The sequence below is a fragment of the Coffea arabica genome, chromosome 5e (assembly GCF_036785885.1).
Source record: "Coffea arabica cultivar ET-39 chromosome 5e, Coffea Arabica ET-39 HiFi, whole genome shotgun sequence".
Lineage (NCBI taxonomy): Eukaryota > Viridiplantae > Streptophyta > Magnoliopsida > Gentianales > Rubiaceae > Coffea > Coffea arabica.
In genome coordinates this window covers 42814578-42833350 of record NC_092318.1, presented here as the reverse complement: position 1 = coordinate 42833350, position 18773 = coordinate 42814578, and the positions used below count along the sequence as shown (strand labels likewise).

General features: G+C 33.1%; 2 protein-coding genes and 1 long non-coding RNA gene across 3 annotated transcripts; 2 read left to right on the top strand and 1 right to left on the bottom strand.

The window, feature by feature from the left end:
• The first annotated feature begins 2567 nt into the window (after window positions 1–2567).
• On the top strand, window positions 2568–4785 carry LOC113688168 (protein STRICTOSIDINE SYNTHASE-LIKE 12). Its single transcript, XM_027205872.2, has 3 exons — window positions 2568–2984; window positions 3529–3807; window positions 4154–4785. The coding sequence occupies exons 1-3, from the start codon at window positions 2758–2760 to the stop codon at window positions 4641–4643; spliced, it is 996 nt and encodes a 331-aa protein (XP_027061673.1). The 5' UTR covers window positions 2568–2757; the 3' UTR covers window positions 4644–4785.
• A 1367-nt stretch (window positions 4786–6152) lies between these two features.
• Window positions 6153–8976, top strand: LOC113688169 (autophagy-related protein 8C-like). Its single transcript, XM_027205873.2, has 6 exons — window positions 6153–6302; window positions 6431–6497; window positions 7620–7675; window positions 7760–7812; window positions 8555–8673; window positions 8754–8976. The coding sequence occupies exons 2-6, from the start codon at window positions 6461–6463 to the stop codon at window positions 8846–8848; spliced, it is 360 nt and encodes a 119-aa protein (XP_027061674.1). The 5' UTR covers window positions 6153–6302; window positions 6431–6460; the 3' UTR covers window positions 8849–8976.
• A 1025-nt stretch (window positions 8977–10001) lies between these two features.
• Window positions 10002–10820, bottom strand: LOC140006295 (uncharacterized). Its single transcript, XR_011813934.1, has 2 exons — window positions 10629–10820; window positions 10002–10464 (listed from the first exon to the last, which is right to left on the bottom strand). It is a non-coding gene; the product is annotated as an uncharacterized lncRNA (long non-coding RNA).
• Between the last annotated feature and the right edge of the window lie 7953 nt (window positions 10821–18773).

Sequence of the window (18773 nt, the reverse complement as noted above, 5' to 3'; positions counted from 1 at the left end):
AGAAGATTTGAAAGAGACATCTCCAGGGACACAAGGGCAACTTTGAAGACAACTGGTTGCTTGGGATGCTTTGTTTCATTGGGAAACTATTGTATAAAAAGAGAGCACGAGTCACATTTCAATGAGATGAAGTTGCATTGAATTCTTCAACTACTAAGCAATTAAGGAAGTTGAAACATTAAAGTTCAGAAGGTGCAGCATATGTGGAAAAGCTCACGCAAAAACAATTGGAGCTTTTACTCTCTGCATTAAATGGTTATGGAGGATGGCAGAGGATGTTGGCTTTCTGTTCAGTCCGAGGCTCCTACCATAGTAGCACAAAATCCCTTTGCCCTTTACACTCTCTTTTTAAGTCTTAACTATTCTTTCGAAGCACAAAAATCATATAATAGGGCATGAATACTGATATACTAATACATACGAGGAAAATATCAAAATAGGTAATGTTGATGGACATTAACTATTTATTATGTCCTTCTTTATGTTTTTATGAGATGATTGCCTTTGTTTTCTGAATCATTAGTATTTCAATATCCGAACTTCTTTAATTTTCATTGCTTTGTTTTTATTTGGAGAAACCGAGTCATAGCTAGAGAAGGTAGTTAGGTAGGTGGCTGAAGGCAAAGAATAAGTCTTATGACTGCGTCAGAACATTTTATATTTAGCTAGTTACAAGTGAAGTATAAGAAGTGTTTTACTAACTAATCTGTACTTCGTTTTCACACCGGTTATAAGAATAAAATCCCTCAAAAAATGTTTATAATTTGTACAGACCTATATATGATAGCAAAATGGTTTACTAATTCATAAGGAGATCCAAACTCTTATGCCTCGCTTGAAAAGAAAATTTTCATTAAAAAACTTTTGTATTTTCCATAAACATAATTTTAAATCATCTTCTTACTTCATATACATCAAATCGCTACGATACTTTTTTTTTTCTAAAGAAGTTTTGGAGCCTTTAAAGTCTCCGGAGGATTAAACCAACCCTTTGAGACAAGAAGAATAAGTTGTTCCTTCATAAATCAGGATGCAATAAATTTCACCTGTCCAAAAGAATCCTGCCTTACATTGTCTCGTCCAAATGTCCGCGGATCTAAAGACACTCAATTTACACTTTTTACATGATAAATAGGTAGAGGTCCGTACTTCAGTCTTATAGGTAGGGGTTCATTGCCTAATCCTAAGCTTTTATCAGTAATTCAAATGCAAAAATTCTGCCGAAGAGTTCACACTTTGATCACGAGTTATGACCAAAAAGATGAAATTTTACACTACTAAGTCCATAATGTTTCTTCCACGTTTCGATGTATTTTATCTTGTTAATTTTCTATATGTCTCTGGACATTTTGTTTTTGTTTTGGACTTTCTTTGGTTTCTTACAAAGTCTAGCCAAGAAAACTTTTGGAAATAACAACTGTTTTTTTTTCTTTTTTGTTTTGTTTCTGTAAATTAATAAAACGAGTATTTCCTTCATGCTTCCTATGAATTCTATAATTTCCGCTTTCACCTTTCAATCTCTCTTCTCGTTCTTGATATTTCTTTTCTCAAAATTTTCCGTTATAGTTCTTAGGCTACTGGATCATTAAATACCAACAAGTGATATGGTCAAGTGATAATCACAAAAAAGTTAAAGAAATCCATGAATTCTTGTTGAATTAATTAATCAACATGCACAGAGATAAATCACGAAGATATTAATTAACTCAGATCAGCCATAAGTTTGGTCCAAAACATATGTCAATCTTTCCACTGTGGCTGCTGTTGAAATAATTCCAAAGGCAGATTACTAGCAAGAGCAACCAATAGATGGAGGATGTTCTGGAAACCAGTCTAACAATCCCTTGCTTTGGACAGATTAATGCTTTTAGCTTTACTTTATTTAAAGGATATTACAAAATTGTTGCATTACTTGATTAATCGAGGTTGAATCATTTGACACATTAACTTGTTAAATTGAATCGTATTCTATTGGTCAAAATAATTGGGCAGAATTTTGTTGTATTGCAACAGAATAAGTTATTCTTGTCCAACATATTTACTCTTTTTTCTTTCTTTTTTGTCGAAACGATAATTGTTTTCATGGTGATAAAAGTATACATTATCCGGACAAGGATCCACAAAGCTATACAACGGTGCACATTAGCATAGAGGAATAGAATTAATCCATTTATAATCTTGACAAATGCTCAAGTCATAATTGCTAAGAGATGTAGTAATATTATTGTTATCATTTTGATGCACAATGATACTCAGAAATTTCACATCTTGATGTAGAATGATATGTTTATGTACTATGTACGTCACAAAATTTTACACAATGATTTCTTAAAGTTCATATTTTAATCAAAATGGTTGAAATTATAAGGCAAATTAGGTACCCTGAATCATAGTGGAATGGTTATCACCACAAGAAAGGTCATGAAATGAAGGAATTTTTTGCAAGTGCTTCTGGAGATAAGATTACTTGCCATCTTTTTTGTTCTTTTTTTTTTTGGGGGTGCTATGGAGCAGTTTAGCTTACATTACAAGATCGATTGCTAGTTTCAATAGATTGCTAGGACATTGACTATTCTTTCCTGGTCAGGATTTTGAGCTGCCATGCTTGACTGAAATTTTTAAAGTCATAAGTTTGTGTGGTAACAAAGAAGTTTTCGTGTTTATCAGTTTGTCACCATCGTCTTCTACAAGTAGTTCCAGGCTGACCTTACCAAATTTGCTCAACAATCAGCTAGCAATTCTTTTACCTAAAGAGCCATGCTTTCCTGTTTTCTTCTTCTGTTTTTCTTCTGCTTCCCTTGCTCTCTTCAAGCTCATGCATCCCATTCCTTTAAGAAGCTCATCCTTCCTTCAATTGGTTCTGAAGCTTGTGCTTTCGACCCACATGGTGGAGGCCCCTATACCAGTCTAAGTGATGGTAGAATCGTAAAATACCAAGGTTCAAGAATTGGATTTACAGATTTTGCCACCACAGTTGCAAATAGGTATGTACATGTTCTTGACAATATATATGAACTAATTTCAATGCTATAATATAGTATTTTAGTTGTATTTGTAGATGGTTTGTTCATTTGGCACTCGTTTAAAAATGATTGTTGTATTAGTTTTTTTTTTTCCAGATGAAGTTAAATTGAAAATTGTATTAAGTGCAAGAGGTGATAAATGGCAAATTAGGAACAAATTTCCACTTTGGTACCTGCTGTAATTTTTATTAAAAATGTTTTAAAATCAAGCATGATAATTGCAGTAGAAAGTATATTTTGAATATTTTTTTTCACGACAACGATAACGTTTTTTTATAACCTAATCTATTCTAATTTAGGGGGATAGTAGCCTAAAGAAACTGTATAAGGGGTTTAGTAGATATAAGAATCTACTAGACCAAAGAAGTATTTCGACACCTTTTTTAGATTTTTTTCACTGCAAATAAAATTCGAACATTTAATCTACAATTCAAAAAGTGACTTAGTGATACAGTGGTTAGAAAGTATATCTTGAATATGCTTGATTGTTTCAATTTTGGTATAGGTCCAAGAAATTGTGCGATGGCATAGTTCCAGGTGACAATGTTGAATTGGCAGCTAAATGTGGTAGGCCTATAGGTCTGGAATTCGACCAGAAGACAGGGGACTTGTACGTTATTGATGCATTTCATGGTCCCATGGTTGTTGGACCAAAGGGTGGGAATGCAACTCCACTTACAAGCATGGATGGAGTCCCTGTTGATGTTCCTGATGCAATTGATGTTGATCCAGTCACCGGAACAGTTTTTTACACAGATATTGGCCCCGGAATCCTTAAAATCAAGTACATGTCTATTCGAAATTACTTTGCATTTTCACTTTATAGTCCATTGGGGACTAATGGTATGGAAAAGTGGAGGAAAAAATATATATCATATCGTTCATTTATTACTTACTCCTAGTTTAATTTTTACTATAACGTCTTATTTTCTGTACAATGATAGCGTAATAAATTTTTCACTTAAACGGATTTAGATTCATGATGCATGTGTAAAACCATTATCACGTGTCACAAAACTAGACTTGCCGGTATGAAAAATTTTTATTCCCACAGGGCAGAAAGGTTTAACCCCTAAGCTAATGCTATATATGAATATTTGGAGATGTGAATTATCTAATAATATGTGCAGGAATATGACAGCATTCCTTCTCAGTGGAGACACAAATGGAAGACTACTAAAATATGATCCAAAAACGAGGCAAAGAACAGTTCTGCTAACAGGGCTTTCAGGGCCAAATGGGGTGGCAGTTAGTAAAGATGGCTCATTCGTACTTATCTCAGAGTATGTTGCTGGAAGAATTCGAAAATTTTGGGTTAAGGGTCCCAAGGCTAATACCTCAGAAGTATTGGTGAATCTACCAGGAAGTCCAGATAATATTAAGAGGACTAGTTCTGGTGATTTTTGGGTACCAGTAAACATAGAAAACTTGTTGCCTAGGAAGACCACTTTTCCTCTGGCACAGAAGTTTAATTCTTATGGTCAAATTTTGGAGACAGTAAACTTTTATGCAGAGTACAACAATATATACATTACTGAAGTCCATCAACATCTCGGTTCTTTATATGTAGCATCTGTATATGCAAATTTTGTAGGTGTTTTCAGGGGAGTGAGGTGTTGACTGTTGAAGATTGAAGTAGCATGTATCTGTGATATGTTAGCACTGCTTGCACTTTTGAAGAGTCTGATGGTTACCTATTCAAGGAACTATTGGCTATATGGCATTTTGCGGTATGAATCTCATACTACACCATATTTGCTTATTCTTGGCTTTCTCTATTACTTTTGGAGATAATTGCCTTTGGTTTCTTAATCTTGGTGTTCAATGCAGCGGAACTTCTTTCTAATTTTATTGCTAAAATGGACCAAAGGGAGAAGGTCGGTAGACCACGTCGTTTGGATTGCAATTTTTCATCAAAAAATTTGAAGTGACTTTTTCGTTTTTATACATGTAGGATGAACTACATTAAACTCTAATTACACTCTTGATTTGGGTATGAAATATGATAAATAAGTAAAAGTCTTTTTTGGAAAGCAATTTTTTTGAAAATTTGTTACGTTTTCTATGAATATATATTTTTCAATTACCTTTTTACCTCACATATACCAATCGTTACAGTAATATGTTTATAAAAAATTTAGAAGAGTACAATCCAAACATGACCTTTGTCTTTTCCCAAATCACATTACTATAGGATCAGATTGAAAAAAATATAGAAGAAGTCATATATTAAGTGTTATGTTACCACTGATGGAAGAAAATATTTGAACTCTTAATTTTTCACTCCATAAAATCACTTAAAACTTTTGTAGTGGCCAACAGCATCATAAGTTGTTGTTGGTCGTCCCACATCACTTGGCGGTGAATTGGGTGATCTCTTTTTTCTGTCGTTATATTATGTTAGAAAAGAAAAAGGATGAACCAAAAAGCCCTAGAAGCTAGAAGTAACAAATTTTCATCAGGTACAAGGAAAATTGCGTTGGCGTCCCTTGTCCTTTGTCCATGTCACTAGTAGAACCAACATGACTTTTTTGGTTCAAATTAGCTCAACTTTAGTTTGATAGTGTAACAAAGCTTGATATTCGTAACATAACATCGGTTACTTTTCATTAGCTGAAAATTTATAAGAAAATCATACGTACCTTCTTAATAAATTAAATAATTAAAATTATTAGTTTCTTCGGCTAACCCCAAAGCATAATACTCTTTAAAAGTACAATGAAAAAACAACAAAAATAAAAGAAACAGCAATATAGTTTATTTCAATAAACATGGTCAATCAATCAAAATGATCACGACTGCAAATGAAGTTATTATCCAATGTTAAAACAATCAATTTTAGGGCAACAAGAGTTAAAAGTCCTAGGATCTAGTCTTAAAATTGCAAGTTTGGTCTAATTTTATATTGGTGTTCGCGTTGCTCTGTTAAGTTACTTATAATAATATTAGTATAATAGATCCCACCAATAGGATTACTTTTAAGTTTTAACTTTCAAAATGCAAAGTTTCAACTTAAAAAGGACTAAGTTGCAAATTTTCCTTCGGTCCAAAATCTAGGGTATAAAAATAATGATAAACTTAAAGGGTACGACGTCGTATCAGGAAGACTCCTCTTCCCGTACAGGAGTCGTATTTTCCAAGACATTCCTTGTCCTAATTATAATAAAATACAATTCTTCTGCTCTGTTAGGATAAACCTCCTAACTATTGAATTATTTGTTCCAAGATTTTCCTTTTCTTGGAGGCCACTTCTTCTCTCCTTCCTTGCTCTTTCATCCGGTTTGCTTCCTCTTTTTCTTCCTTCTATAATCGATTATATATATACATATATTTACTCCTTTACAGTTCTGCTGCAATTGAGAGATTTGTTGTCTTATTTCCTACAAATTATTGATCATCTTTTGTAGTTTCTGATAAAAGTTTCAAGATCTTTGGGCATGGCTAAGAGCTCTTTCAAGTTGGAACATCCTCTGGGTACATTATTCGATTCAGATTCCGTTCTCCCTTTTTTGTTAAAACTTGTTTCTTTTTGTTGTTAATTGTTGTTTATACTTCTCTTGATTAGAGGAATTGAGTTGTTGGATGTTTATGACTTTTAGATTGATGGATTCGAGAAATTTTGCAATGTTTGATCTGGGTTTCACTTTTTTTTCCCTTCCCTTGGTGGTACGGTTAAAGGGTTCGAGAAATTTTGCGATTTTTGATCTAGGGTTTTCTTGGTACTTAATTTGGTGGTATGGATTCAATTATGGGTGATAACAAATTTTCGGATGAAGAAAACATATGGGGAAGAAAAGAAGGAAAATTTACAGTATTTTTGCTAGCTTGATAATTGACTATTTAACGCATATAATTTTCTTGGATTTTTTTTTTCCTTTTTTTTTTGTGGTTTTCGGTGTAGAAAGTGATTTTGTGATAGATTGTTTCTTCAGTGTTCTTTTTTTTTTCTTTTTAATGTAACTATGTCTGGTTGATAGGAAAGAACAGGGGATATTAGGAACTTTATTCAGGCTTTGACATGAAATTTCTGTTAATGTCCTGAAATTAAGGTAATGGACTGCATTGAAGGATTAAATTTTTGTTTGTTATGAATTGTGAATAAATGTGAAGGTTTTGGGTTTGGGTTTTATATGTATTTGTAAGATTACAATGATATGATTTGAGGTGTGGTAGCTGATTTTGGTTCACATGCCTGTCACGAACATTGTTTCCTAGACATGTCTGAGAGAGGATAGAACATGATTCTGTAAACTGACAATCTAGGTAGCTGTAGATGTGCTGAACTTCTTTTGGGGGCTGATTTGTGGATGTCCTATGTTTATATGGCTAAATGTGTTGTTTTCTTTGGTCCATTAGGTTTAGGTTAACTGATGTATCCTTCTGTTAAGAAATTTCTGTTTTTGTAGACTTTCATTGGTGAGCGTATTGATCATGTTGTTTCCTTAGGAGCTTAAAGTCTGAACGAATTGTTGATACATTTCTTGTTTGAAACCTGGGAATTGTGCTGTTGTTGTTTAAATTGATGGTTTTGTGGAGTAGAACTCCTACCCTGTTTTCTTGTCTGCTGTTCTAAGATTGGTTTACTTTTCATGTCAGAAAGGAGGCAAGCAGAAGCTTCACGCATCAGGGAGAAGTATCCTGATAGAATTCCAGTAAGACTTCTGTCAGTAATGGCCCTATGGTGAAATTTTTTTAGATGTAAGTTTAGTTGTTGACTTATCTCTGCTGAATTGTAGGTGATTGTGGAAAGGGCTGAGAAGACAGATATTCCTGATATCGACAAAAAGAAGTCAGTTCATTTTACCTGAAACTTTGATTCTTTGTTAGCATTCATAACTAAAAAGTTGTGCATATACTATATTGTTTTACTTTTTTTGGGGTCTGCTACTTTAATTGGCGTCAAATTGTGAAGATTTATCTCCACATCTGCAACAAATGAAGAGTTCATATTCCTGTTTTTCTCTGTCTTTTTTGTGCATTGTGGTTGCCCAGTTAAACTTGTGGTGGTATTTAAGGGTGGACACAGGGAGGGGCCACGGTGGGTGTTTCCTCTCCGATGTCTTAATAACTCTTGGAAGTTTTTATTGATTTTAATAAGTTTGTACAGAATCCTTTCCCTTTCAACTCCGGATGGTTTGTCTGTTGATCAAGACCCTTGTCTATCTGTTACCTCTTGTAGCTATATAAAACATACTTTGGCTTAGAGTTTGGGCATGCTTGTGAGATTGACAGTGAGTGGAGGTCCATTGGATACCTCTGGGCATTAGTGTGCCATTGATGGCATAGATGCACAGAATTAGGAACTTTGTTTTAGATGTTTGACGCATTTATCTGTCTGCAGCATGACTTATTGAAGAGTTGAGTTGCTTGATTGCAGTAAAATTTTTAAGTTGAATGCAGCATGCACCTGGGTTTTTTACTTGGTTTTGGTTCTCTGTTATTGATTTTGGTGTTTAAGCTGAATCAGAATTAAGATTTTCCACCATTAAATTTTCCTCTTGAAAGGTGAATCATCCTCTGTGTATGTTCAGATACCTTGTTCCCGCTGATCTCACTGTCGGTCAGTTTGTCTACGTGGTCCGGAAGAGGATCAAGCTCAGTCCTGAGAAGGCAATCTTCATATTTGTGAAGAACGTTTTACCACCCACAGGTATGGAGCTTTTCCCACCACTGTGCTCTAGTATATTTCCCTTAATTACTGTGCATTAATTCCATTCTACATTGTTACAGCTGCTATGATGTCTGCAATTTATGAGGAAAACAAAGACGAAGATGGTTTCCTTTACATGACCTACAGTGGGGAGAACACGTTTGGTTGCTTTTAAGATGCTTATCCAAGAACCTGTACAATGGTGGATCGTTTGTAAATATTCGCTGATGTTAATGTCTCCCAACCAAAGATAAAATGTTGGGATGGAAACTTTTATTATTAAATCTTAGTATTTTACTGACATTATGGTGGCTTAGTAATTGCAGTCTGTGTTCATATGAATGTGGATGCATGTTTGTTTGTTTTCTGTTTTTTCTCGTTTCTATGTTGGTCTGTAATGATATACAAAAGGCATTCGTCTTTCAGCGATTTTATGCAAATTAAAATTGAAAATTTGCTGATCAAACTCAAAACGATTTTATAATAAATTTGATTTATTTTAACGTCATTCAGCTTCTTGAGTGAAGGATGATTTTAATCCAAACTTTGTATGATGGGAACAACATTCATCACGGACCACATAGAAACGAGATTGTATGGTCGAAATACTGAATGTTTCCTACAGGGAAACCCAGATTGTAGATGACTCCAATTGATGTTCTTACATTTCCAGGTTGAGATTGGGCTTCTGCACATATAATGAAATGCTGTGTAAAGCTTCTATGCTAAATAGCAATCTTTAATGAACAGTCTAAAAAAGGCACAATTACTAGAGAAGGTACATGTATCTTGACCATCTAAGTCAGAAATTTAATTTTCATCCAAAAAAAATTAAATTAAAAAGTTTTGAGCAATTACTTATATATTAAGCGCTTTTTATCAATCTTTCAATGAACGTGGGACGTAGCCTTGTACTCGTGAACCTATTTTCCTTCTTCATGAGTAACATTTATATTAAATTCAAATTTACAAATTCGTCTTTGAGCCTATTTAAATTGCTCAATAATGTAAGTTCCAACTTAGCACTCAAAGTTACCTCTTATCTAACTCACCGGCCAACTGTGTTTCAATATCAAAACTGGATCCCGAATCTTTACCAAATCTGGCTCCTCATTCGAACGCTAACCGAACCCACTCTAAATTTTTTTTCGATTTTGCGGAAGATTTTTAATTCTGATTTCACTTTGTTCTTGTTTAAAACAAACAATAAAAAGCTACAAGCATCTAATAAGTAATCACTACATGGTTTGGTAATCTAACACAAACACAAAATTGCCAAAAAAAAAGTAGACACAAATTTTTAAAATTTACTGTGCAAATCATGAAAATTGAGCATAAAACCGTGTCTAAAATTATACTTCAACAAGAACATATATAAGCTGCAGAATATACATATAAAACAAGAAAAAAAAAATAAACTCATAAACCACTTTCCATTGTTTCTAGTCGATTGAGCAAACCAATCCACAGTTCTCTGAAACTGCCTATTCAAATGCCCCAAGAACTTAAAAAAGGTGAAAATTACAAGAATCACTTTGATGATTTTCTTTTCTGGGATTGATCCTTTATCCACTTGATTCCCAAAGATGTTCCAGTCTTGACCTTTTTGGCCCCAAAAACAGCTACTGCCTTAGCCTTAACAAAACCTGCAGAAGCCACCTTCTTGAAATCATCCATCTTTTTTCCACTTTTCTTTATCAATCTCTTCTTCTTGTCCTCTTCACCAGTTTTTCCCGTACCCCATTGATCAGCCCAACTTGTTCCGCTGCCCTCCATTGAAAAAAAAATTCCCTGAAAAGTTCAACGAACTTATGATGTTTTACATATGAAGTTATCAATTTATAAGAAAGAATTGGGTTTTCTATTATGGAAATTTAGCTAATCAAAGATTTGATAAATTATTGGAGAGCAAGAAAAAGGGTTGCAGAATTTAGACTCTGTATAATTGCAGAGACCTTTTCGTTTTCTCCTTTTGGTTGAATATGGAAGTTGTGTAGAGATAAAGAACGTGACGGATTAAAATATGGATTTAGTAACTAACCAATTACATATTGAATTAGAATTCTATTTGTCTTCGGATAACTTTCAGAATTTTAAGGGACAGATTGGGTTATGCTATACTTGGGATTTTATATTTTTTAATTTCTGTTAGTCGATTATGGGCGCTGATTAGGATGATTTAATGAGAAAGAGTATATATATAGAGTAAAGTTGCATATCTTTTAGTGCATGGTTTAATTAAAAGATTTCTGCTTAATAGGCTCTAATTAATTCACACGCACGTCTATTTACCATTTAAATGCACGCACACGCATATCTATTTATCCTCTTACCTGTGGACATGTCACCGAATTACGTCTGTTTAAGATTGTTATGGCTTATAAAACAAATACTTCATTTGGAAGTGCTTTCAGTAAAAATTGTTTGTTAAATGTGTTTTTATTATTATTGTATGGATTAATCTCATATGTATTGATAGTATATACGCTATCAGCCTTAAATGAATAATAACTAGGGTTAATTTCAGAAACCTCTTTCGAGATTCATTCTAATATCACCTAACATCCTTAAAGTTTCAAAAATCTCACTTACCTCCCCCGTCAATATGATATGGCTAGATGTCTCGATCAAGGGCATTGAAATGACAAAGTTACCTCCAACGTTTCCTTAAGTAGCAAAAGGTTGGAAAAAGACGAAAAGTTCTATGAGCTAAAATATCTAAAAACAAATAACAAGAATGCCATCTAAAATATTTTTCTCCCTCTTTGTTGCAAAAATCTTTATTTTTAATGTTCATCTTTCCCTCTTTGCGGCAAAATTTTTGTGTTTATTTGCTACAAAATCTTTACTCTTAGTTTCCTTCTTGTTGCGACCAATCTCTTGAAACTTTTGCCTTTTTATAATGTTGAAATAGGTTTAGAAGTTATCCTTACATACAACAGTATTATCTAGTTACTAAATAACTAAATTTATTACTTATTGTAGCTACACTTTCTCATATTATACGTCTAATATTCCACATTATTTGTCTTTTTATATTTCAAAATTCATAAATCAAATTGCACCAGGATAAAAGTGGAAGGATAATATAATCTCTCTCCTCCAATGCATTTTTTAATATTATTTTTTATACATAAGGGATGACAATGTTACACAAATTATCATTCAAGAGGAGCTATGTGAGATTCTTGAAACTTCAAGGGTGCTAGGTTATATTATGATAAATCTTAGGGGAGGTTTCTGAAATTTACACAATAACTATGTACATTTGAATTTAAAATTTAAATTTTATACATGTATCATAATCCAAACATAATAATGTATGCACTATTAGCATACGTAAGATTTACTCTTATTGTATAAGTACATACTAGCATATGTGTTTTTTTTTGTTTGATGATGTGTAATTTAGAAATTTTGATATGTATTTATCTCTTTGTTCATTTCTTCACTTATGATAAAAAATTTCCAAAATTAATTATTTGTTTTTTGAAATACAAAATTATTTTAAAAGTACGAATTCTGAGCTTGTGCTAAAACCGTTCTCCATTATTAAAAGCTTTACGCTTTAGTTTACGAAATTGTATTTATGAAATGCCTTGAGAGTGCTTTTATCATTCAAAAGTAAATTTTTCATAAAAGCACCATCATAATGATCATAGTGTTACGTATAGGATTTAACTGGGGAAAGCTATTTCCTTTGTTGTGACCTTTAACTCGGTTTATCAACGGAGAAGAAAAATATAGCTATATTTGAGAGTTCTTTCAACTGGACCAGTCTTGCAAGAACTAAGAGCAAACCCAACCTCAAGAAAATCAAGTCAAAGCAGTTTGTTTCATCTGGGCTATGCAAACTTGTTTTCGAAGAGAAACAGAAAATTTTGAAATTTGAAATTTATATTTTGGGCTACATCAGTTTGAGCTGCTTTTTTTTTTTTTTTTTTTGGGTTTCTGCCTTCATTGACAATTCTGTTTCCAGTTCAGTTGGTTCCTTGAGAATTAGGGTTTTGTTCACCCTCAAAGCATGTAGAGATGCTTAAAATTATCATGTATTATGGAAAATTTCAAGAAGCCTAGTGATATTTGTTATTAGTCATAGCAATGTTCGACTAGGAAGATAATTAAAAAGCTAATTTGCTTTCTTAAATTACAATTAATAGGTTATCTTAAATTAATTAGCTTTCTTAGAACATAACTAATTCATTGTTGCTAATTTTTCATATGCTTTGACAGAAAATTTGTGAAACAGTAATCAATTTCAGAGAGTGATCCCAATTTGTGTCTCAGTCATCGTGCAAAGGTTTTACCACAGAACTAGTCTGGAAAGCAATTGAACTTTTTTTACGAGATTTGACTGTTATTTTGAATTTCGCAAGCCAATCCTATCCTTTTTATAACAACACAGCCAATCTATTGTGCGTAATATAGTTAATCTCTCATTTAAAAACACACACAAAAAAGGGGAAAAAAAAAACCTACAAGGACTATAACACCATTAGCTTTCGAGAAATGTTATGGACCTTATGGTTAAGGTTACTGCATGGTAATGCCTTTCGCTTGTGTCAACAGCAGGAATAGGTGCCCAGCGGCCCATACATACGAGACTGTGGATAAGCCAAGCTGCTCGCAAGCTCTAACACTTGATTCAAACTCAATTTAACCAAGTTCAACTTCGAGTTCAAACTATTCAATGTACATAACGAGTCGAGTCTGAGCATCAATATTTAGTAGTCGAGTGCTTAATGGGTCTAATCGAGTAGTTGTATTATTTATAATATATATATATATTTAAATTATGAAATGATTATTATGGATTCGTGTCTTAGTAAAAATCGAGTTCGAACTCAAATAACTCAAACTCGAAAAGACTCACAGTATTCTCAAACTCAATCGAGTCGAGTTTGAGTTTAATTATAACAGTCTCGAGTCAAGCTCGAGCTTGTTGTTATGTACTCATTCGAGTTCAAAGTCGAGTTCGAGTAGGATTGATATTGATTAAGTTTGAAATCGACTATAGTACCACTTGAGTTCAATTTAACTCGATAGCATTCCTGCATACATGTATCTTATGGCCTTCTAGGTCTCCAGCTAACATTACCATGTAAACAGGCTTGACAGTTTTTGTCAGCCCGTTCATTCAACTTTTTGCAAATTTAGTACTGATTTTGAACATGAAAATGCTCCAAAAAAAATTGTAAATCTCATTAATTTTATTTTAAATACAATTCAAGTAAAAAAATTTTTTTTTTAGGACTTCATTCGTCGTACCACATTAGTCCAAGACCAATTACTAAACTTGCAACTAATTGGACCGGACTCATAGTTGCGTTATTGCTTTGTAAAAAAAAAACAAAAGAAACCTTCCTATGTCGAAATCAAATGCGGTCCATTGAATCCTACTCCTAGATAAATAGAGGTATCAACTGTTTCGATGCTGTTAATGCCATAGCCCATATTTTAGTTCCTCCACAAAATGCCAAAATTATCCTTCTCAAGTCCAAATGCATTTTGGACTTAAGAGGGGCAGTTTCATCATTTCAACATAAATTTGCTGTGAAATAAAATGTAGGCTGTGGCTTTATCATTTGTCCAATTGTTTGCTTTTGCCTCTGAAAAGCATTCCATTTATTTTCGTGCTCTCGCCATACTCTCTCTCTTTTTTTTTTTTTTTTTTTTCTTTTGGGGGTTAATTGGAGGCCGAATCCATATTACGTAAACACGTTTTGCTACGCTCTTTGCTGGCTTGCAGCCTCTTGCCTACACAATTCTGAGATGCCGCTCCAATTGTAGGCCCCAACAGCGTCAATGGTTGGGCCATTACGCGACCTTCTTTTCAGAGTTCTGCCATCCAACGCCATCCGTAGGCCCAAATAACGTCAGTGATGGGCCCTTTCCACAGAATGCACGATATTGGACAAAAGTAGGCTGTCCAATGCTGTAATTAACCGTTTTATCAAAATAAATAAATAAATAAATAAAAGATGGGTAGAAAATAAGAAAAATAAAAGAATTATACCATGAAAAATAGATAGTGGAATTAACCTTATGCTCAACCATATACATTTAAATTGTTTCCTCTCTTCAATTTGTTAGTTTTCAAAATTCAATAGTTGTATTGTATGTGACTCAGATCAACATAATTAGGAACAATAACCAAATTAGCTAGCCTGCAAGGTAAAATATTGTAGTATAGAAAGTTTAGGAATAGTTGTGGCTTTCCTTTTATTTTTCTTTTTAAAAATTTTCTTATTTATGGTTTTTTTTTTAAAAGTTGTTCACTGGTGGTAAATACAAGAGTAAACTATCTCAAATATATTGGCTCTTCAACAATAAAAGCGACACATTTTAACCTTTTAGTTCATATCCACTGTTGGATCTGTCAAATTTTATTATTGAGGGGGCGATTTATCTCTTGAAATAGATAAAGAGCAAAAAATTGACTATTGGAGTTGTTAAGGGGCTCCTTCTTTGTGAAAAAGATATATCATCAAAACCACTTTATTTTATCAAGTGGGTGTAATCTGATTTAAAAAAAAAAAAAACTGTATGGCATGATGTGTGGGACAAAAAAGTGACTTTCAAGTAACAATGGATATAGTTTCTAGAAAAAAAAAAGTAACAATGGATATCAGGCCCAACCTGGGGTAGCTCGTGTGGTGTGTTGCTCTTCTTTATGATATGGCCACCAAGGATCGAGTCTCTGGGTTAACGAGTTCGAGAGGAATGGACCCCAGCTCTCAGGCCGCAGGAGATTGGTCGGATCAAAGGCTTGGATATCTTGTGTCGAAAAAAAAAGAAAAAAAAATGACAATGGATATCACGATCATACATCATATATATGTAAAAATTAAAAAATTGTATATAATTTATGATTGTAGGGATCGATGTCATTGTGGTCAATAATGGCATCTTAAACGTATAACAAATATTGGTTAATGGCTAGGAATAAATTATCACTGAAAGAGAAGGAAGGGGACAAGAGCACCTAAATTACTTGGAGATAATAGTGTGAGATTGGTTCAACTATTGGAAGAGTTGGAAACATAATAGTTCCAAGAATGGAAGAGAAAGTTAAACAAACGAAGTTAATGGGAGGAGGGTTTCTTGCCAGAAATATGGTGGTTTGGATATAGGAAAAAAATTCATGGTCAGTTTTGTAGTCGTACAATGCTAATTTATTGAATTTAACATGTCCAGACTCCAGATTAGAGAGTATAAATTAAGTTCAGTTTACACAATCATATCCGGATATTTTGTGTTAGTTGTACCTAAAAAAGGGTCATTTAAATTTTACACTAAGTTTTATAAGTATATGGATGGCTAAATAGCCTAAATCTAGTTACTACAAAGTGTATAAAATGTAACATTAGATTTTCTCAGTGTTTATGCCACGCATGCTATGTGTTTTTTTTTTGGTTTGTTTTGGTAAATTACATTCGTGGTTATTACAAGCTACTCTTGCCTTTTGAATAGATACCCAATTACCAAGTAATAAACATGGTTAAAAAATAGATTACAATTTTGTGTAAAGACAAAAAGGGGGGGGGGGCACTTGGTTAAAAATCTCCATGATAGAGTTTGTTTGGACAGGAATTTGTTTGAAATATTATTATAACATTTTTTATAACATAATGTGTATCAAATAAAAAAGTAGGTAGGAAGATAACAACGTGTTCTGAAAAATATATTTATGATACAAACAAATAATTTTGCGCAAATAATGCAAAGTTTTCTCAGCCCAACGTACATATCTTTATGCTGTTGCTTTTGTGGTTGTTTCTCTTTAAACCTATGGTTTTGAAGACTTTGTGAAACACACCTACTTTGCATGTCTGCCGGCCAAAGAAATAGCATCACACTAAGTAGTGTACAAAATGTAAAACTAAAATTTTTCATGTGTATAAATTACAAGATCGAAGTTCAAAATTTTCAGGTTTATTATGGCAAAATCTAAATTTTCACAACTGCACAAAGTGCAAAATAAAAGCTTCTTCATGCGTATGCAACATACGATGCTTAATGGAGCTTTGATCAAGTATGCTTTATATGTTCTATTTTTGTTTCGAAAATTCATTGTCTTATTTCTCGATTCTTATAAGCTGCCCTTGCCCTTTTAATAGAAAATACAATAGGTTCTTCCTAAAAAGACAACAAATTATGTTTAAAAAAAGGAAAAATATCGCCCTCTATCTGGTTAAGCACCTCGATGACACCAATTAAATACCAATGGAGAAATATACAACTCTTTTGGCCTTATTTTTCTTGATCCCTTTGCTTTTATGATGAAAAATACCTTTATTTTTCTTCGATTGATAGAACTTAATGAAACATACTTTACTTGTCTGCTATACGAGTTTACAGAATGCAAAAAGTAAAATTTGTAAGTCTACAAAGCACAAAGTCCATGTCATGGACTAAGTTTTGCAAGTGTGCAAAATGAAGAATTCAAGTTTTTAGGACTTTTGTGCATATGTGTATGCTGTTTAGTGGAGCATTTATGATCGCAGGGGTAGTTTTCATTTTCTTTTTTGGAAAATTACATTAATTTGTACCATGGTTCATTGAAGACAAACCTCCATTATCAATATAAACGTACGTGTGTGTGTGTATATATATATATATATATATATATATATATATATATCTAAAATTATCCTTGACATGAATAAGCTAATCTTGGACTTAATGAAAAACATATATAAACTTAAGATATACACTAGAAGGCTGTGTCAATAAGAGAGTCATTTTCTTGTGAACTGAAAACCCTTTCTGACACAAAATTAATCACCATTAAGCAATGATACAGCTAAAAAAAGATACTCTTAATTTCAATGTTTTCCCCTTTTGAGAACAACAAGAATGGAGCTAAACCAAACATAGAAATGGATGAAAAATAATAAAAGTTAACTTCAAAATTCAGATACGTAACTAAATTATAGATTCAAGAACAAGAAGCAAGAATAAAGTATTCCCACCAAAAAAAAAAAGAGGTAGAGAGAGAGAACTAGAAGGAAAACTATAAAACTAAGACAAATTTTAAGCAACAAAATTCTTTTTTTTCCTTTTCTCCTTTTTGTTTTTGTTTTTTCTTTTAGGCATAGCTAGTCAGAATGTCTTCAAAATCAACATGCTTTTCAAAAAATCAGCAGGATGGGCATTGCGTGGGCAAAGATTGCTGTATACCATACAAAAGATCAAGGACTGATGCTCCACTAACGTATGTCACTTCATAATTTGACTAAAAAGGATGATCAAGCGTGAACTACGGAAATAGAATGGGATCAGAATGTGAAAAATGCTTCTTTATACATCACACCAGTTCATCTGTTCTATCTTTCATGGCTTAAAAGAAGCGAAATATGGAAAGTATCTGCAAGAAAAGTTGTCGAGGACTAAGGAAATCATAATTTGCAGGAAGCAACCCCTTCCCCCATCCCCCCTTTTTCTTTTTCTTTTTTTTTTTTTGGCATAGAATAATAGTGACGTTTCCTTGGTTACCTAGTACTAAAAATATCAAAAAAGGTCAGCACCAAAATGTGCTCCATTGGAGAAAAGGTTTATTCAAGGTAGGAAGTAATAGTTGTCTCATCTGATGGCATAATCCATAAGGCATCACCACAATGATCTGCGAGATTCCGGATAAAGTAGGATATGGTCCATGTCGTATGAATTATTAGGGTTTATCAACAAGTTTCATTGCAATAAAAGGAACAAATTTGAAGGAAAAAAGAATTCTCGAAAAGCATACAAAAACATATAAAGCACAAAGTATGAAATGATCTGGTCAAGCTTCCAAATTTTGCATGTCTTGTGAAAAGGAATACATGGTTTTTTTTTTCTTTTTTTAAAGTGAAATGGTTTTGTGTCTATGAAAGTTCATACGTCTAGTGAAAGAATTAGTTAGGTGGTACGAGAGAGTATAAATAAGAGGTTTCGGTACACTAAAAAATAGTTCATATGTACAACCATTCATTTTGCAATTATATGAGGATATTTTAAGGTCCAAAAAAATCCTGAAAAGTCACACAAAAATATAAAACAAAAAAAGGTATAAAATTTCCAGCCAGGCTTGCGAATTTTGCACGTCTTGTGAGATGGCG

What these genes read in the sequence shown, in the direction of transcription:
- LOC113688168 (XM_027205872.2), top strand. Translation starts at nt 2,758, where the DNA reads ATGCTTTCCTGTTTTCTTCTTCTGTTTTTCTTCTGCTTCCCTTGCTCT. An exon ending in GCCACCACAGTTGCAAATAG is followed by an intron (nt 2,985 to 3,528) that starts GTATGTACATGT and finishes ATTTTGGTATAG; the next exon opens with GTCCAAGAAATTGTGCGATG. An exon ending in CCCGGAATCCTTAAAATCAA is followed by an intron (nt 3,808 to 4,153) that starts GTACATGTCTAT and finishes TAATATGTGCAG; the next exon opens with GAATATGACAGCATTCCTTC.
- LOC113688169 (XM_027205873.2), top strand. Translation starts at nt 6,461, where the DNA reads ATGGCTAAGAGCTCTTTCAAGTTGGAACATCCTCTGG. An exon ending in CAAGTTGGAACATCCTCTGG is followed by an intron (nt 6,498 to 7,619) that starts GTACATTATTCG and finishes TTTTCATGTCAG; the next exon opens with AAAGGAGGCAAGCAGAAGCT. An exon ending in CCTGATATCGACAAAAAGAA is followed by an intron (nt 7,813 to 8,554) that starts GTCAGTTCATTT and finishes GTGTATGTTCAG; the next exon opens with ATACCTTGTTCCCGCTGATC.